Source organism: Pelophylax lessonae (assembly GCF_965119305.1).
Source record: "Pelophylax lessonae genome assembly, chromosome: 10".
NCBI lineage: Eukaryota > Metazoa > Chordata > Amphibia > Anura > Ranidae > Pelophylax > Pelophylax lessonae.
In genome coordinates this window covers 26,509,721-26,526,128 of record NC_138777.1, presented here as the reverse complement: position 1 = coordinate 26,526,128, position 16,408 = coordinate 26,509,721, and the positions used below count along the sequence as shown (strand labels likewise).

The following is a 16,408-nucleotide window of genomic DNA, read 5'->3' as shown; positions in this document are numbered from 1 at the left end:
GTCAGGCTGATTGGATTGTGTATGGGCAGCTTAAAGTGATTGTAATTTTTATTTTTAAATAAAATAACAATTATGTTATACTTACCTGCTCTGTGTAATGGTTTTACTCAGAGAAGCCCTGATCCTCCTTTTCTCAGGTCCCCCCACAGGCGCTCTTGGCTCCTCCCCCCCTGCCGAGTGCCACCATAGCAAACTGCTTGCTATGGGAGCACTTGAGTATATTTGCACCCTGCTCTGTGTATCTATTGACACACAGAATGCATCTCAGCCCTGCCCCCCCCCCACTCCCCCCTCACTGGCTGTGATTAACAGAAGCGGGAGCCAAAGACTCCCCCTGCTGTCTCTGAGCGAATGAGGAGGGAGAGAGCCTCTGCACTCGTTGCACATTGCTGTAACAAGTTACTGACCATTATCTCCTCTGACAGTTTTAGTCTGGTCAGTCCCAGCAGAGTCTTATATGGGGGTCTGTTTTACAGATTAATCCCTATATATGCAGCCTGACTGCATTATAGCTCATTACAATTGGGCTGTACATAATGCATATTTCATTTTCGAGTTTTAGCGTAATTTTACAATGTTGTCTTTTGCTGTGAAAAAGCCCTTACAGAGCCCAGTAGCTCAAGCTGACATTTACATGTGCAAGCGAATTAGCCAGAGCATTGATTATGATCAGGAGAGCCTCAAGGCAGGCAGCTCACCTTTAGATAACTATGGTGCTCTGGGAATCCCTTATCATGTTTTAGGACTTTATTTGCACAACAAGTGTTATATGTGTATATTGTAAATAATTCTTGTATTAAACATCAACCTAAAACCCAACTCCAAATGGACCATTGCACCACCTCACCCTCCTACAGACCCCTTTACTGCATGACAATTTTTATATATACATACTTTTTTTCCAATCCCCTTTGCTTCTTCCTGACCATTTGTGGGTGGTTCTTACTGCTAAACAAACACAGACTACATAGTAACCTGTGAGAGCTTTTTTGTGCAACAATACTGTGAGCCAAGGCCAGTGTAATGTTGCTCCCACAGGCGGTGCATCCATGACAGTCTGGGCTCAGGGAAAATAGGGGGAATAATGACAGACTTCCTGTCAGTGACAGAAAGAGGAAAATGGCAAGGATTACCCCAGCTCCACTGCTAACGATAACTCCATAGACTGGAGTCTGGTGCGCAAGCCAGGGCGTTCAACTCCCATATATATGAACTCACGACAGAAGGGTTGGCGACTCGGCGTGCTCTTGAACAAAAGTACTTTATTGTGACAAGGTACAGAGTATTTAACCGACGCGTTTCGGCTATAGAGGACTGAGTGAAGTGTCTGCAGGCGACAGCACAGGAAAGAATGCAAGAACTGCAGAAAAAAAAAAAAAAAAAACTAAACTAGTGTTCCCCTTTAACCACTTGACAGACTGGCTCGGCTGCGCGAAATGATGCAGTTCTACGTCCGTCACGTGCGTGGTGCTGGGGGGCAAGCACGCGCCGCCGGCGGCGCGCTCCCACCCCAAATAGGCTGCGGGGATGCCAATGCACGGGGGGCCGGCGGCCGCGATTGCTGTCGGGCACCTGCGATCGCTCCCCGCTGACGGAGAAGAATGGTCAGCTGTTGTAAACACAGCAGACCGTTGTTCTCTCTGAAATGATCACAGAGCGCCTGTGATCCTTCTATATAGGATCACAGGTCTCTATGGTAATTTCACAAGCCCCTCCCCCCACAGTTAGTAAACACTCCCCTAGGCTCAAATTTAATACTTTGATCACCCCTAGGTTAACCCCATTCCCTGCCAATGTCATTTTTACAGTAACAGTGCATAATGTAATAATGTCACTAGTCCCCCCAAAAGTGTCAAAAAGGTCAGTTAGGGGTCCGATTTGTCGCAGTCCCGCTAAAAATCACATATCGCCATCATTACTAGTAAAAAAAAAAAAAGACCTAAATCTGTCCCCTAGTTTTTTTTTTTTTTTTTTACCAAAAATATGTAGCAGAATACAAATTGGCCTAAAAGGATGAAAAAATTAGATTTTTTTTATTTTTTTTGGGGAATGTTATATAGCAGAATGTGAAAAATATATATATATATTTTTTTTTTTTCAGAACTGTAAATCTTTTTTTGTTTATAGCGCAAAAAAAATGGATTTTTGTAAGAACTTACCGTAAAATCCTTTTCTCTTAAGCTCATTGACAGACGTAGTCTTCTTGATTCTCAAGAGCTGGGTTATGTTGTCTCCGCAGGAGTAGGACTAGGCAGAATGACAAAACGTTCTGGCTCCACCCTAGGGGCAGTCCCTGAGGGTATATCTTCCCTCTCTCTGCTACAGGGAATCAGTTCTGTTTAAAGCAGTACAGAGAATTTAACCCAACCCAACTCAATGATAGAGGGGCGGGTACTACGTCTGTCAATGAGCTTAAGAGAAAAGGATTTTACGGTAAGTTCTTACAAAAATCCATTTTTCTCTATCGCTCATTGACAGACGTAGTCTTCTTGATTCTCAAGAGCTGGGACATCCAGAAGCAGTGCCACAAATGAGGGGTGGGATTGACAAAATCAAATCCAATCTAGAAGGCCCAACCGGTGCCAAACTAGAAGTTTTAAAGGCTCATTATAAACAAAGAATGAGGCTAAAGAAAAAAATTTTCCAACGGAAAAAAAAAACCCTCGAGGTAGACCACTGGTCTCCTCAAATTGCGGCCTGCAAAACCTTGCGGCCAAATGAGGCATCAGACGATGCCATTACATCAACTTTATAATGTTTAGAGAAGGTATGCACCGACGACCAGGTAGCCGCCTTGCACACCTGGACCACTGACGCCTGATGGCTAAAGGCCCATGACGCACTAAGTGCCCGAGTGGAGTGCGCCTTAACAGGGAACGGGGGCTCCCGACCCTTAATAGAATAAGCCTGCACTACCGTCTGTCTGATCCATCTGGAAATGGTCGCGGCAGATGCAGGCAACCCCTTTTTGGGTCCATCTGGGATCACAAAAGGTGAATCCGTCTTGCGAAACGAGTCTGTCGTTTTCAAGTATACCCTGATCGCCCGGACCACATCCAAGGAGTGCAAAGCAAATTCCCGAGGATGACTGGGCTTAGGACACAGGGAAGGTAATACAATTTCTTCATTCAGATGAAATTCTGAAACCACTTTTGGTAGGAAGGATGGATTCGGACGAAGAACCACCTTATCTCTATGCACCACCAGATATGGTGAACGACAAGATAATGCGGCCAGTTCTGACACCCTGCGTGCAGAAGTAATAGCCACCAAGAAGGCCACCTTCTGGGACAACGTGGGTAGAGGAATCTCCCTAATATCTTCAAAGGGAGGTTTCTGAAGAACCGACAACACTAAATTAAGATCCCAGGGGGGTAACGGTGCGTGCACTGGCGGAGCCAGATGTCGCACCCCCTGGATGAAATTCCGCACCAAGGAATGAGTAGCCAAAGGCTTCTGAAAGAAGATGGCTAATGCTGAGACCTGACCCTTGATAGTACTCAAGGCCAGTTTCTGCTCAACCCCTTGTTGCAGAAAAGCCAATATTCGACTAATCGAATAAGACCGAGGACGGAACCCCAAAGGTTCACACCATGCAATGTAGGACTTCCATGTGCGATGATAAATCTTTCTGGAAGTCGCTTTCCTTGCTTCAACTAGAGTAGGAATAACTGAAGCTGACAAACCTTTGTCCTTCAGCACCTGGGTCTCAATAGCCAGGCCGTTAAAGCCAGCGATCGTAAAGCAGGATGGAAGATCGGTCCCTGAGACAGTAGATCCTCCCTGAGAGGAAGTCTCCATGGGACGTCCGCCACCAGTCTGACCATGTCGGCGTACCAAGCTCGACGAGGCCAGTCCGGAGCTACCAGGATTACTGGGATTCCTTCCTCCTCTACCCTGCGAAGAAGTCTTGGCAGTAACGCGAGAGGAGGGAAGGCATATATTAGCTGGTATTGCCCCCACGGGGCGATCAGTGCGTCTGCGGTTTCTGCTAGAGGATCGCGGGAGCGAGCCACGAATCTCTGAACTTTCCTGTTGAATCGTGATGCCAACAGATCCACATCCGGGGTGCCCCACCGTAGGCACAACTGGTGGAAAACGTCTGGATGGAGGGACCATTCCCCCTGATCCAGGGTCTGACGGCTGAGATAATCTGCCTGCCAATTCTCCACCCCCGGAATAAACACCGCAGAGATTGCTGGAACAAATCGTTCCGCCCAGCGAAGAATGCAAGCCACTTCTTTAGCCGCTCGGACACTCTTGGTGCCCCCCTGATGATTGACATAAGCCACGGCCGTGGCATTGTCCGACTGGATCCGAACCGGGCTGCCCTGGAGCTGCTCGGTCCAGTGAATCAGACAAAGTCTGATCGCTCTCAGTTCCAATACATTTATCGGTAACCTGGATTCTTCCTGGGACCAAAGTCCCTGGACAGATAACTGACCAAGAATTCCTCCCCATCCGGATAGACTGGCATCCGTAGTCACTATCGTCCAATATATTGGCAGAAATGACTTTCCCTGGCTGAGCATTGGAGACCGAAGCCACCAAACCAGAGACTCTCTGGTCTGTTTGCTCAATCGTATCTGATTGTCCAGGGATTCCGGATTCCGATTCCATCTGAGAAGAATCTCTTGCTGAAGAATTCGGGTATGGGACTGGGCAAATGGGACTGCTTCGAATGAAGCCACCATCAACCCCAGAACCCTCATGCAAGTCCGAAGGGAAGACCAGCTGTTGGACAGTAACAACTGGACTGCTGATTGAATCTTTCGGAGTTTCCCTACCGGAAGAAAAACTCTTGTCCTGACTGTGTCTAGAATTAGACCCAGATATTCGAGCCTCTGGGTGGGAACCAGGAATGACTTTTGCTGGTTCACCAGCCACCCGAATTCCTGTAAAGAAATCATAGTAATTTCTATGTTTTGTAGCAAGGTCTGAGGAGACTCTGCATGAAGCAGAAGATCGTCTAGGTAACCTAGAATCGATATGCCTCTTTGGCGCAGAAGTGCCAACATTGGGGCCAACACCTTTGTGAAGACCCGCGGAGCCGTGGCGAGACCAAAAGGTAACGCCACAAACTGATAGTGGTTCTCCTCTACGGAAAAGAGTAGAAAACGCTGATGTCCTGCGAAAATGGGAATGTGAAGATAGGCGTCCTTGATGTCTATGGACGCTAGGACATCCCCTGGATGCAGGAAGGCTGCTACCGTGCGAATGGACTCCATTCTGAATCTTCTTATGTTGACGAAAGAATTGAGTGCTCTTAAGTCCAGAATTGGACGCACTTTGCCCTCTTTCCTGGGTATTGTAAACAGGTTTGAATAAAACCCTTGAAACCGTTCTGTCCAAGGAACGTGGACTACCACTCCTTGTTGTAGTAAATCTGTGACTGCTCTCCGCAGATCTTCTAAACGATCTGCGGATAGTCGGATATTGGAAGGGAAGAATCGCGCCGGTGGGAGAGATCGAAACTCGATCTTGTACCCTGACCTTATGACTTCGCAAACCCATTTGTCCGGGATTCTGGAAAGCCATGGATCCGGGAACCGGCGAAGACGTCCCCCCACCCCAGTTATGGGTGGGGGCGCACCTTCAGGCTTTGGATGGTTTATCTTCAGGTCTGGAGGGGGCGGGCTTTTGCTTGCCCGACCAACGACCCCTGACGCCTCCTGTAGGAGCTTTGGAGGACTTAGTTTTTTCACCCGCTGGACGAAAAAACCTCTTGTGAGCAGAAAAAGAAGGCCCTCGTCTTTGACGAGTTCCTCTACCTATAAAATTTTGCGGTAAAAAGGTGCTTTTTCCACCGGTGAGATCCTTAATGATCTCATCTAAGTTGGCTCCAAATAGACGCTCTCCTGAAAAGGGGATATTAGCCAATGCTTTTTTGGAACCTTGGTCGGCTAACCAACCTTTTAGCCACAGTGTACGCCTGAGAACCACTGCTGAGACTGATGCTCGCGCCATTAATGGAGTGGCGTCTAACGCCGCATCACATACAAACTGTAACCCCTGTATCATTTGTTCCAACAAATCTGATACCGCCTGAGGGACTTCTTCTAAGTCCCGGCGTAACCACTTGGTCCATTCAGTTACAGCCTGCGAAACCAGACCAATAGCAATTATTGGTCTGAAAGCTGATCCAATCAAGGAAAACATGGTGCGAGACATAGCTTCTATCTTGCGATCCACTGGATCTTTAAAAGACGGAGCGTCTTCTAAAGGAATAACCGTGGCTTTATTCAATCTAGCAATAGGTGAATCCACCACAGGTGGTTCTGTCCATTTCTTAATCAGGGTTTCCTCAAACGGATAGCGCCTGTCAATGCGTTTAGAAATATTAAAGGTGCGTTTTGGCAGACGCCATTCTTCTTCGATTGGATTGCCAAAACATTTGGGCAATGGAAAAACCTTCGCCACTTTGATGCGTTTTTTAGTCCCAAAAGGGATCTCAGTTTCAGCTATTTCTGATGGAATACCCTGTAACCTTAAGGTCTCTTGAACAGATACAATGAGTGCGTTTACCAACGCTTCCTCTCGGGCTATGGCGGATGCCGAAACATCCTCCTCACTGTCTGAAGAGACAGGACCCGAGACACCAATACCAGATGAAGTACCTGCAACTGCAGAAATAGGCTCAGAGTCTGAATCCGAAGTTTCAGATAATAAGGGGTTAGGCGGGGGTCGCTTTGTTGCGCCCTGTCCCTGACAAGCCACTTCCACCCGGGACACAAAAGTTTCCATAATAGCTGACAAAGATTCAATTGTCAATGGGGTGCTGGAGGATCCCGCAGACCCCTCGAGGGGATCCGGAGGAGATACATGAGTGGCAGGGTCCATGTTAATACAGGACACCTTTGCCAGCAAAACAAAAAAACTTTTCCCTTTTTTTTTTTTTTTTTTTTGTGTGTCTCCCCCTAGCGCAATAGCGCCCCTCAGAGTACCTGCTTCTCGATCCCAGAGAGAGAGAGAGGGACCCCCAAGGCTCACCAACCTTGAACCAAGTCCACTTCCCACAAACACATGCTGTATTACAAGGGGGACTTGTAAGTATCAGATATATACTGACCATATATGGAGGGGCCCATAATATATACTGCCTCATAATGAGGAAAAAAGGGAACGTTTACTCACCATACCGAACCGACAGGCACCCTCTCTTCACAATACCCTCTCCACCGGGGTGGGGGTTTGTGGACGCCTCGACTCTCTGGTACCTGGCGTCCAAGCGAGACTTTTAACTCGCAAAGTCAGTCCCTTTACTGGGACTCCGTCGCGGCCGACTCAGCGCACTGGTCTGCACGCGCTTTTAGGCAGAAACCGGGGTGACCACTGGATTTCAACATCCAGCCCGTCGCCCGGCCCCGCATACTTACTTGAATATGTCGCGGCCGACCAAGCGCAATGCCATGGTCTGCACGCGCTCGTAGGCCGGCTGGGGTGACCACAAGTGTCGCCCAGTCCGGCATTTTTGCTTGAAGATCTCACAGGAAAAAAACACTGGAGAAAACTACCTAAAAAAAAATGTCTTTTTCTTAAAGAAAAAAAGTCTTGCCAGGACCAAAAGATCCCAGCAAGGAACTTAGGTCCTTACTCCTGACTAGACAGAAAAAAACTGATTCCCTGTAGCAGAGAGAGGGAAGATATACCCTCAGGGACTGCCCCTAGGGTGGAGCCAGAACGTTTTGTCATTCTGCCTAGTCCTACTCCTGCGGAGACAACATAACCCAGCTCTTGAGAATCAAGAAGATTACGTCTGTCAATGAGCGATAGAGAAATAAAAATTTCAGAGGTGATCAAATACCACCAAAAGAAAGCTCTATTTGTGGGAAAAAAGGACATCAATTTTATTTCAGTACAGTGTCGCACGACTGCACAATTTTCCGTTAAAGTGATGCAGTGCAGAATCGCAAAAAATGGCCTGGTCATTAAGGGGGCAAATCCTTCCGGTCCAGAACTGGTTAAAAACTTATTTAGAAAAAATTTTTTTTCCTTTAAACAGAACTGTCATTTGGTCCTTAAGTGTCCATTCACATGGTACGACTTGTCAGGCGACTTGGTCAGCCTGACAAGTCGTGCACCGTCGCTCCCACTGTGTAGTACAGGAGCCGTTCTGGAGCGACACAAGTCGCTCCGACTTAGGAAAAGGGTCCTGTACTACTTGGGAGCAACCTGGAGGCGACTTGCATTGACTTCCATTATGTTAAAGTGGAGTTCCACCCTATTTTAATACTTGCCTCCATCTTCTCGCTCCGGGTCACCTGAAAAAGAAATGGATAATCACATATTTTTTTTTTTTTTTTTTACTTACCTCGTAGCGAAGAAAATATACTTACCTTACTTCCTTCTTCCTCCTTCCTCGGCCCGTCGTCACTTCCTGGCTCTGCAATGATTCCTGGGAGCTGAACGTCATCGCTCCCAGGAATCATTGCGCCTGCACCGGCCCCGACGTCAGTTCCGGGTCGCGCGCGTCATCCCCTTCTAAACAGCTTCTGGGCATGCCCAGAAGCTGTGGAGGGATGACGCGCGCGCACCGGAAGTGACGTCGGGGCCGGCGCAGGGCATCGAGGGACCGAAGAAGGCGGAAGAGGACTCCGAAGAGGATCTCGCTGGCTTCAAGCTGCCCACATCTGAGATGGCAGCGCTGGACAAGACGTTTTCAAGGTAAGTATTTGTCCTAACAGGTAAGTGCAACCCGGGACAGATCAGAGGCTAGCCATTGTGGAATGCACTAGCCCTGACTGTCCCGGGGGTATTTTTAAAAAAAAAAAAAATCACAGGGTGGAACTCCGCTTTAAGTCCGTGCAAGTCGCACCGAAGTCGCGCTGCACGCGATTTCACAGGTCTTTCCCTAAGTCAGAGCGACCTAATGTGAACGGGGTCTTACATGTAAAGTATGTGTGTATTGACAGTGGAGAGGAGGAGTTTTAGATTGTAAGCTCTAAGGAGCAGGGCCCTCTGGTTCCTCCTGTATTGAATTGTATTCTAACTGTACAGTTTGCCCGGACATAAAGCACTATGCAAACTGTTGGCACTATCAAAAATCTGTATAATAATAAAAATAGCAAATGTACACCCAGCTTATATACAATATCCCCATACTGCACCTATAGGTTCTGTAGGATTGCCGTTTTGCTTCACCATGGACCATTGCCTGGGGGAGGGCTCTGAAACCGTGATTTGGAGGCTCCCTCTGCGGCTGTCTGGGGTCCAGACTCGTCGTCCCTGTAGAAAGAACACAATTCCATTATCCAGCTGCTCTTGGGAAAATCAATAGCAACGTGCACATAACAACATGATATAACAGGTAGCATTAGGATTACATCTCTCATAGGATTGCTCCCCCCATTAATGTATTATTTTATCCAGCACACAGACATCTAGGTCATGCCTGGAGTTCATGTTTATTCCAACATCAGCAGGCCCCTTGATACCTGATGACATGCAAAACAGCTTGAAGCAGAAACTGTAGTTGGGTAATGTGAATGTAAAATAGTGCACTTGGGGCTAAAGAATCCTCTGGCAAAGTAATATATATAGCCAAAATTATGAGATGGAAAGACATGAGGGTATGGTTTTCAGCATCTTCTTAAATAATTGTGAAAGTTAAAGTCTGAAGGTTCTTTAGGGGGGTTATTACTGATCAGAAAGGTGGTAGGGAGGGTCTGTGACCCTGGGGTCCCCAGGGGGCCAGGAAACCTTTATAACTAGGAAACCAATGACCCCTCAAACCTCTCACTCAGGGGCGTAACTACAGGGGTGGCAGGGGTTGCAATTGCAACCGGGCCCCATGCTCCAGGGGGCCCATGTGGCTCCCCTGTACATCTGGATAGGAGGGGCGGCGGGGGCAGCATGTAGAGAAATCACTGTCCTCCTTTTTCCTCCTGTAGCTGCAGGAGGAAAATGGAGGAGATTGGTTCCTCTGTATGCTGCCCCCGCCACTCCTCCTATCCAGTTCACTTGTGTTCTGCTGTCTCTGGGCCCCTGTGTGCTCCCCTGGTCCCCCCCCCCCCCACTGTGCTCCCTCCCCTTTCCTGCCGGCTGCTGCAGGGGATGTGTCACAATAGAGAACCAGGAAGGGGTCAGTAAATATGTAATTTACCAGCTCCTTCCTTTTCTAAATGGACAGAGTCATAGTCAGTGAAAATGTAAAAAAAAAAAAAAAAAAAAAAAAAAAGATAAAAAATAATACAATTAAAATACCAAAAAATAAAAGCTACTGACACCAGTGGGTGAACTTCCAGGATCGCAAAGGTCACACTTGCAACTGGGCACCCTGGCATTCCACCACCGTGGGGAGGCCCCAAGATGGCAGGAAGGGACCTACTGCAGAACTTGTGAAAGAGTCCCGCTGCAGGACTGTAATAAAGGGCCCCGCAACGAGAGTAAAAGGGCCCCAGGAACAGTGGGAAGAGCCCCTGGCTTGAAGGGAAGAGCCTCGGCCAGGGGTCCGGGGGGCCCTTCATGGTTTCTTGCATCGGGGCCCTGAAGGTTGTAGTTACGCCTCTGCTCTCACTTATGACAGCTCAAAGCTCCAGAGAGTAGTTGTCTATGTAGAGAAAGGTCAAAGACTTCAGAGCCATCTAATCCAGTGGTTCTCAACCAGGGTTCAGTGGAACCACAGGGTTACTCCAGAGGTTGCTAGGGGTTCCTCGAGCAATGAGCAATTTCTGCCTCTCAGATAAGTTCCCCTGACACCATTCCTGCTGAACCAGCCGTGTTTCAATCCATCTATGGTCAGGTTGGCCAGAAATGGTGCAATTCAATAGCCTGAAGTGCTGATCTAACAAGTACTGGACTGTTTAAAGCTGGCCATACATGGATCCAAATTTGGCCAGTCCAGCAGGGACTAGCCGAATTTCGATCCATGTCTGGGCAGGCTGACAGTAGTCTGTAGACTTGGATTGATCAGCTTAGGTAAAACCAGCATGTCAGATTTTTCTACATATGGCTATAGCCGCTACCAGTAACCACCCTATTCTGCTGGTCGGTAATTCTCCTTGTGCCCCCCACTGGCAGAATACAATAGTGCAGCCAGAGGCATTCCTCCATCAACACAGTCAGCCATTTGTTTTTCCTTCCACTCGTGTTGAAAGGAAAGAAAATTGTCACATCTATGGCCAGTCTAAAAATGTAAAAGAACTGTTCACCGAGATTCTATCAACTGGGCCAATATGTTTTTGAAACAAGACCATACTTCTAAAGGCCCGTACACACGTACCGATCGTCGGCCGAAAAGCTTCGGCCGACGACCGATCTGCCGATTGTAGGCTTGTTAGTATGATGCCTCCGACAGCCGACAGCGCACATTCGGCCGAAAAGAATCTGTCATGCAAGCATTAAAATTTTTGTATGCCGACACCAGAGCGGCCGATTGTTCGCCAGTCAGTACAGAATTCGGCCGACAGACCGCTGATTTGCAAGACTGGGCATGCTCAGAAAAGGAAAAACACAGGGAAAGTTAACCATTACATGACATCACTTCTGCAGTCGGCTGTAGTCGGCGGACAAAATTCTTGTGCAGTCTTTTGCACTTTTCAACAGACACCGACAGCCCTGGACAAAAGACGGCCGATCGTTCGGCCGACGATCGGTACGTGTGTACGGGGCTTTAGTCTCCATTCACACTAGTACGACTTGTCAGGCGACTTGGTCAGCCTGACAAGTCACGCACCGTCGCGGGCGGTCCATTGACTGGTACAGGAACCGTTCTAATAGGAGCGACACAAGTTGCTCCGACTTAGAAAAAAGGGTCCTGTACTACTTCGGGGCGACCTGGAGCGACTTGCATAGACATTCATTTTATGAAGTCCGTGCAAGTCGTGCCGAAGTCGCGGTGCACGTGACTTCACAGGTCGCCCCCGAAGTCGTGCCGCTTCAGTGTGAACCAGCACTTAGGGAGAACAAGAATGTAAGGTGTTAACTGCCAATGCACAGTTTCAGCCAGACCAGGATACCTAAAACACCATGATAAATCCCAGTGTCAAACATATTAAACATATGTCTCCCTGGCCATTGCTTATAGACATGTACATTCATATAACCTGTAAGTTATCTCAAAAAGCCTACTTAGCCCTCCCGGTTCATATCTTGGACTAGGAACAATTAGCCTTCATGTTGTAAAGATCTGAGAATGGGAGTGGTTGAGTCGTTTCATAAAAGACATTGGACAGGACTGAAACAACCCATTCCACAAAAAAATGTGATGTCAGCCAACCACAGGTTTTGGGAGCTCAGTCCATTTCAGGCAGATTTACATGTATCTTTCTGTACCTGCAGGTATAGAACATGGGGAAATGTGCATGTATTGCAGCGATGTATTGAAAATGTTTTTTGCAGAGACCTTTCCTTAAGCTGGAGTGCCCCTAGTGTAAATTTAGTGTCTGCAGCTAGGCTGTAGTCGGCCTGAGCTTGGTTACATAGTTACATAGTAGGTGAGGTTGAATAAAGACAATAGTCCATCCAGTTCAACCTGTATAGGTGTGTGTGGCCGTAATCATCTCACATAGCCCTGAATGTCCTGATCCTTGAGATGTACGTCTAAGAGTCTTTGGAAAGCCACCATACTTCCCGCAGAAACCACCTCTTGTGGTAGAGAATTCCACAATCTCGTAGCCCTAACAGTAAAGAACCCCCCACATTGCCTGAGGTTAAAACGCTTCTCCTCTAATCGCATTGTATGCCCTAGAGTCCTCATGCAATCCCTTCGACTGAATAGCTGCTTTTCTATGCTGAGATCACTATTGTGGTATTTATAAATTGCTATCATGTCCCCTCTCAGGCGTCTCTTCTCCAGGGAGAATAAATCAAGCGATTGCAGACGCTTTTCATAATTAAGGTCCTCCAATCCCCTAATCAGTTTAGTTGCCCTTCTCTGGACTCTCTCCAGCTCCAACACATCCCTCCAGAGGACTGGCGACCAGAACTGGACAGAAGGTTCTTGCTATCTGGGATCATTAGGTTTCTCCTAAGCCCAAGGATATTTATTTTGTCTACTTCTGGGGGTGTTCTCCAGAGTGAGGAGATACAATTTATTGGGTTATACTGTAAATGGCAGTGATGTGGGCTGGGAAAGAGGATAAATATTTGGAGAAACCTTCTAGAATATTCTATGTCTTGCAGGTTTTGCCTGGAGAGGAAGAAGGCAGAGGTCATTGTCTCCAAGGCCTACTGTCTCTGAGAATGGAGCTCCAGATAGGTCCAGTATTTGACTCCCAGGCTCTCAAACAAACAATGGAGGAAGCTGAAGAAGAGTTTTGTTTAAATAGTTCTCTGGACTTAAAGGCCATCTTAGAGCAAAAAAAAAAGTTTTTATAAGCAGTGGGGCTATGCTCGCCTTCATGGGTTAACTGCTAGTTTTTGTTTAGGAGAGAGGGGAAAGGAGAGTTACTTACCTAATCCCCCAGCACAACACTGGTCCAGCAATCCTGCACTCCAGTGATCCTGAGTTGTGGACTGTTTCTGACATCATAAAGCCCAGAGCAGGCTCCACAGACCCAAAACAGTCCGCTGATGAACCATATAGGAGCGCCGTTTTTTGGTGGAACGGAGGATTGGGTGAGTATAAGCTTTCTCCTCACCCCTTGACAAAACAAGAAGTTGACTCGGGAGATGGGCTTTAAAGGTCCATAGTTGTCTGGAGTTAAAGTTACACAACCGGCCCGTGACAGAGGTCTAAAGAGCCCTAACCTGGTATGTGGCAAAACCCAAAGATACCTAAAGGTAGTCTATCTAAGCCTACAGAGTTCACTTTAGCTGAGACATTCAAAGTTCTACATCGGATCTGTGGCCAAGGTCAAAAGATAATAGAAGATACTACGAAGGGGGAACATTTTTGCTTCTATTTTTGGGTATCCTGTACCCCCCAACCCCTTCTCCCTAGCAGTGTTAATTTTGCCAGCAAATTCCGATTTATTTTCAGTTATAGCCTTTTGACCTAAATGCCATTTTAGTTTTAGTCGTATTTTAATCATCTGAATTGTTTTAGTATTAGTCATATTTTAGTCGACTAAAATCTCCAGTACATTTTAGATGACTGAAATCTCATACATTTTAGTCAACTACGAATTTAATAGGTTTAGGTTAATTGTAATGCATTATTTAAACATTTCTCTAGAATTTCCAAACAAAGATCTGTGGGTCTTAGTAGAAGATAGACTAAGCAATAGCATGCAATGTCAAGCTGCAGCTGCCAAAGCCGGCAGAATATTAGAATGCATAAGGAAGGGGATGTAATCCAGAGATAAAACTATAATCCTTCCGCTTTATAAAACACTGGTCCGACCGCATCTGGAGTATTCTGTCCAGTTCCTCAGAAGGGATGTGTTGGAGCTGGAGAGAGTCCAGAGAAGGGCAACTAAACTAATTAGGAGATTGGAGGATTTTAATTATGAAGAGCGTTTACAGGCGCTTGATTTATTCACCCTGGAGAGGAGACGCCTGAGAGGGTACATGATAGCGATTTACAAATACCTCAACGGTGGTCTCAACATAGAGAAAAAACGATTCAGTCGCAAGGATTGCATGAGGACACGTGGCCATACAATGCGATTAGAGGAGAAGCGTTTTAACCTCAGGCGCTTGATTTATTCAAGTACAAAAATTCAGCCCAGCGCTCACTCCGAATGGGAAGACTGGCGTGCTGCTCTCCTCAGGCAGGGAACTCCAATACGGGTGCATAGAAAAGAAAGAAAGAGGAGGCGCAAACACCTAGTGCATTACCCGTGGTCAATTTGCAAATTGTTTAATAAAAAATGCCAAATGCATACTCACAGACGTAGAGATAAAAACATGTTACAAGAATCCACCATGTGTGAACTGGGACACGTCCTTCAGTCAGGACCGCTAACGCGTTTCGGGGGTCAGGCCCCCTTCCTCAGAGCTGGTCTTACCACATGCAGATCACAAATATATATGAGACAGCTTTAATTGCATCAGTTCGATCCCCCTCCCTCCCTCCTCCCCTCAGGGGAAAGAGGGCGGGACCATCCAGTGCTTCTAATATTGGCTCTGATTTATTCACCCTGGAGAGGAGACGCCTGAGAGGGGACATGATAGCGATTTTCAAATACCTCAACGGTGATCTCAACATAGAGAAAAAATGATTCAGTCGCAAGGATTGCATGAGGACACGTGGCCATATAATGCGATTAGAGGAAAAGCGTTTTAACCTCAGGCTTCGCAGGGGGTCCTTTACAGTAAGGGCTACAAGACTGGAATTCTCTACCGCAAATGGTAGTTACTGCGGGGAGTATGACTACTTTTAAAAATCTCTTGGATGTACATCTCAAGGAACATAACATTCATGGGTATGGGAAATTATTACGTCAACACACACCTACACAGGTTGAACTGGATGGACTATTGTCTTTATTCAACCTCACCTACTATGTAACTATGTAACTATGTAACTATGTAAATTATATACTCCTGGAGTAAAAATCTAATAATAATAATAGGTTCTAATTTATGATATTAAGGTTTGAACACGCACTACAGGCACAGATTTAGTCATTGTGATATATAACGTCTATAAATAAAACCAAGTTTCATAAACAAATAAAAATATTGCTTTTGACAAACAGCGCAACTTTAAATACAAAAAGCTGTAAACTCTTTTGGCTGTAATGTCGTCGCACATATTACCTGAATATATTACCAACATTAATTATTGAGAAAAAATATAAAATAGCCTTTTTCTTAATGTTTTCTCTTCCAGCAGCTTAGTAGATGCCCTTTACTTATGCGGTTGTACAATACATGTTTAAACTTGAATGTGCTATTATTACAGGCTCTGGATAGAATTGCGCTGCCTATTTAGAAATGGCCAGCAGAGTAGTGTTAATTTTAATGTCAAATTTTCAATTTAGGTTTAGTCATAGTCTTTCGACTAAAATGTCATTTTAGTTTTAGTCCTATTTTAGTCATCTGACTTGCTTTAGTTTTAGTCCTATTTTAGTCGACTAAAATAGTGTTCATTTAGTCGGTGGAAATATTTTAGTCAACAAAATTAACCACTTGCGCCCCACCCACCCTACATGTACTGCGGCACTCTGCCGCTGCTGGGCAAGGCGATGTACCGCTACGTTGCTCTCTCAGGCACCTGTGGGGGGCGAGCGCGCGCCGCCGGCGGTGCACTCCCGCTCCCGCTCGTTCCTTGGGGAGCCAGCGCGTGTGACCGGCGGGTCCAATGGCCGCCAGCCACTCGCGATCTCTCGCAGCAGAGTGAGAAAGACAGACGGCTGATGTAAACACAGCCATCTGTCATTCTCCCTTAGATTATCACAGAGGCTATGTGATCCTGCTATATAAGATTGCATGTCTATGTGATGATCTCACAAGCCATGCCCCCTGACAGTTAGAATCACTCCCCTAGGGACACACTTAAACCCTTGATCACCAGTAAATT

At 46.6% G+C, this 16,408-nt stretch overlaps 1 protein-coding gene across 2 annotated transcripts in view; it reads right to left on the bottom strand.

Annotated features, from left to right (window-relative positions):
• TRIM44 (tripartite motif containing 44) overlaps positions 1 to 16,408 on the bottom strand; it is a 201,429-nt gene that overhangs the window by 20,904 nt on the left and 164,117 nt on the right. For both annotated transcript variants that reach the window (XM_082270160.1, XM_082270161.1), the window contains exon 5: positions 9,108 to 9,225. In XM_082270160.1, the coding sequence (XP_082126286.1) occupies positions 9,138 to 9,225 (88 nt within the window). In that variant the 3' untranslated portion in view covers positions 9,108 to 9,137. The remainder of the gene's footprint in view (positions 1 to 9,107; positions 9,226 to 16,408) is intronic.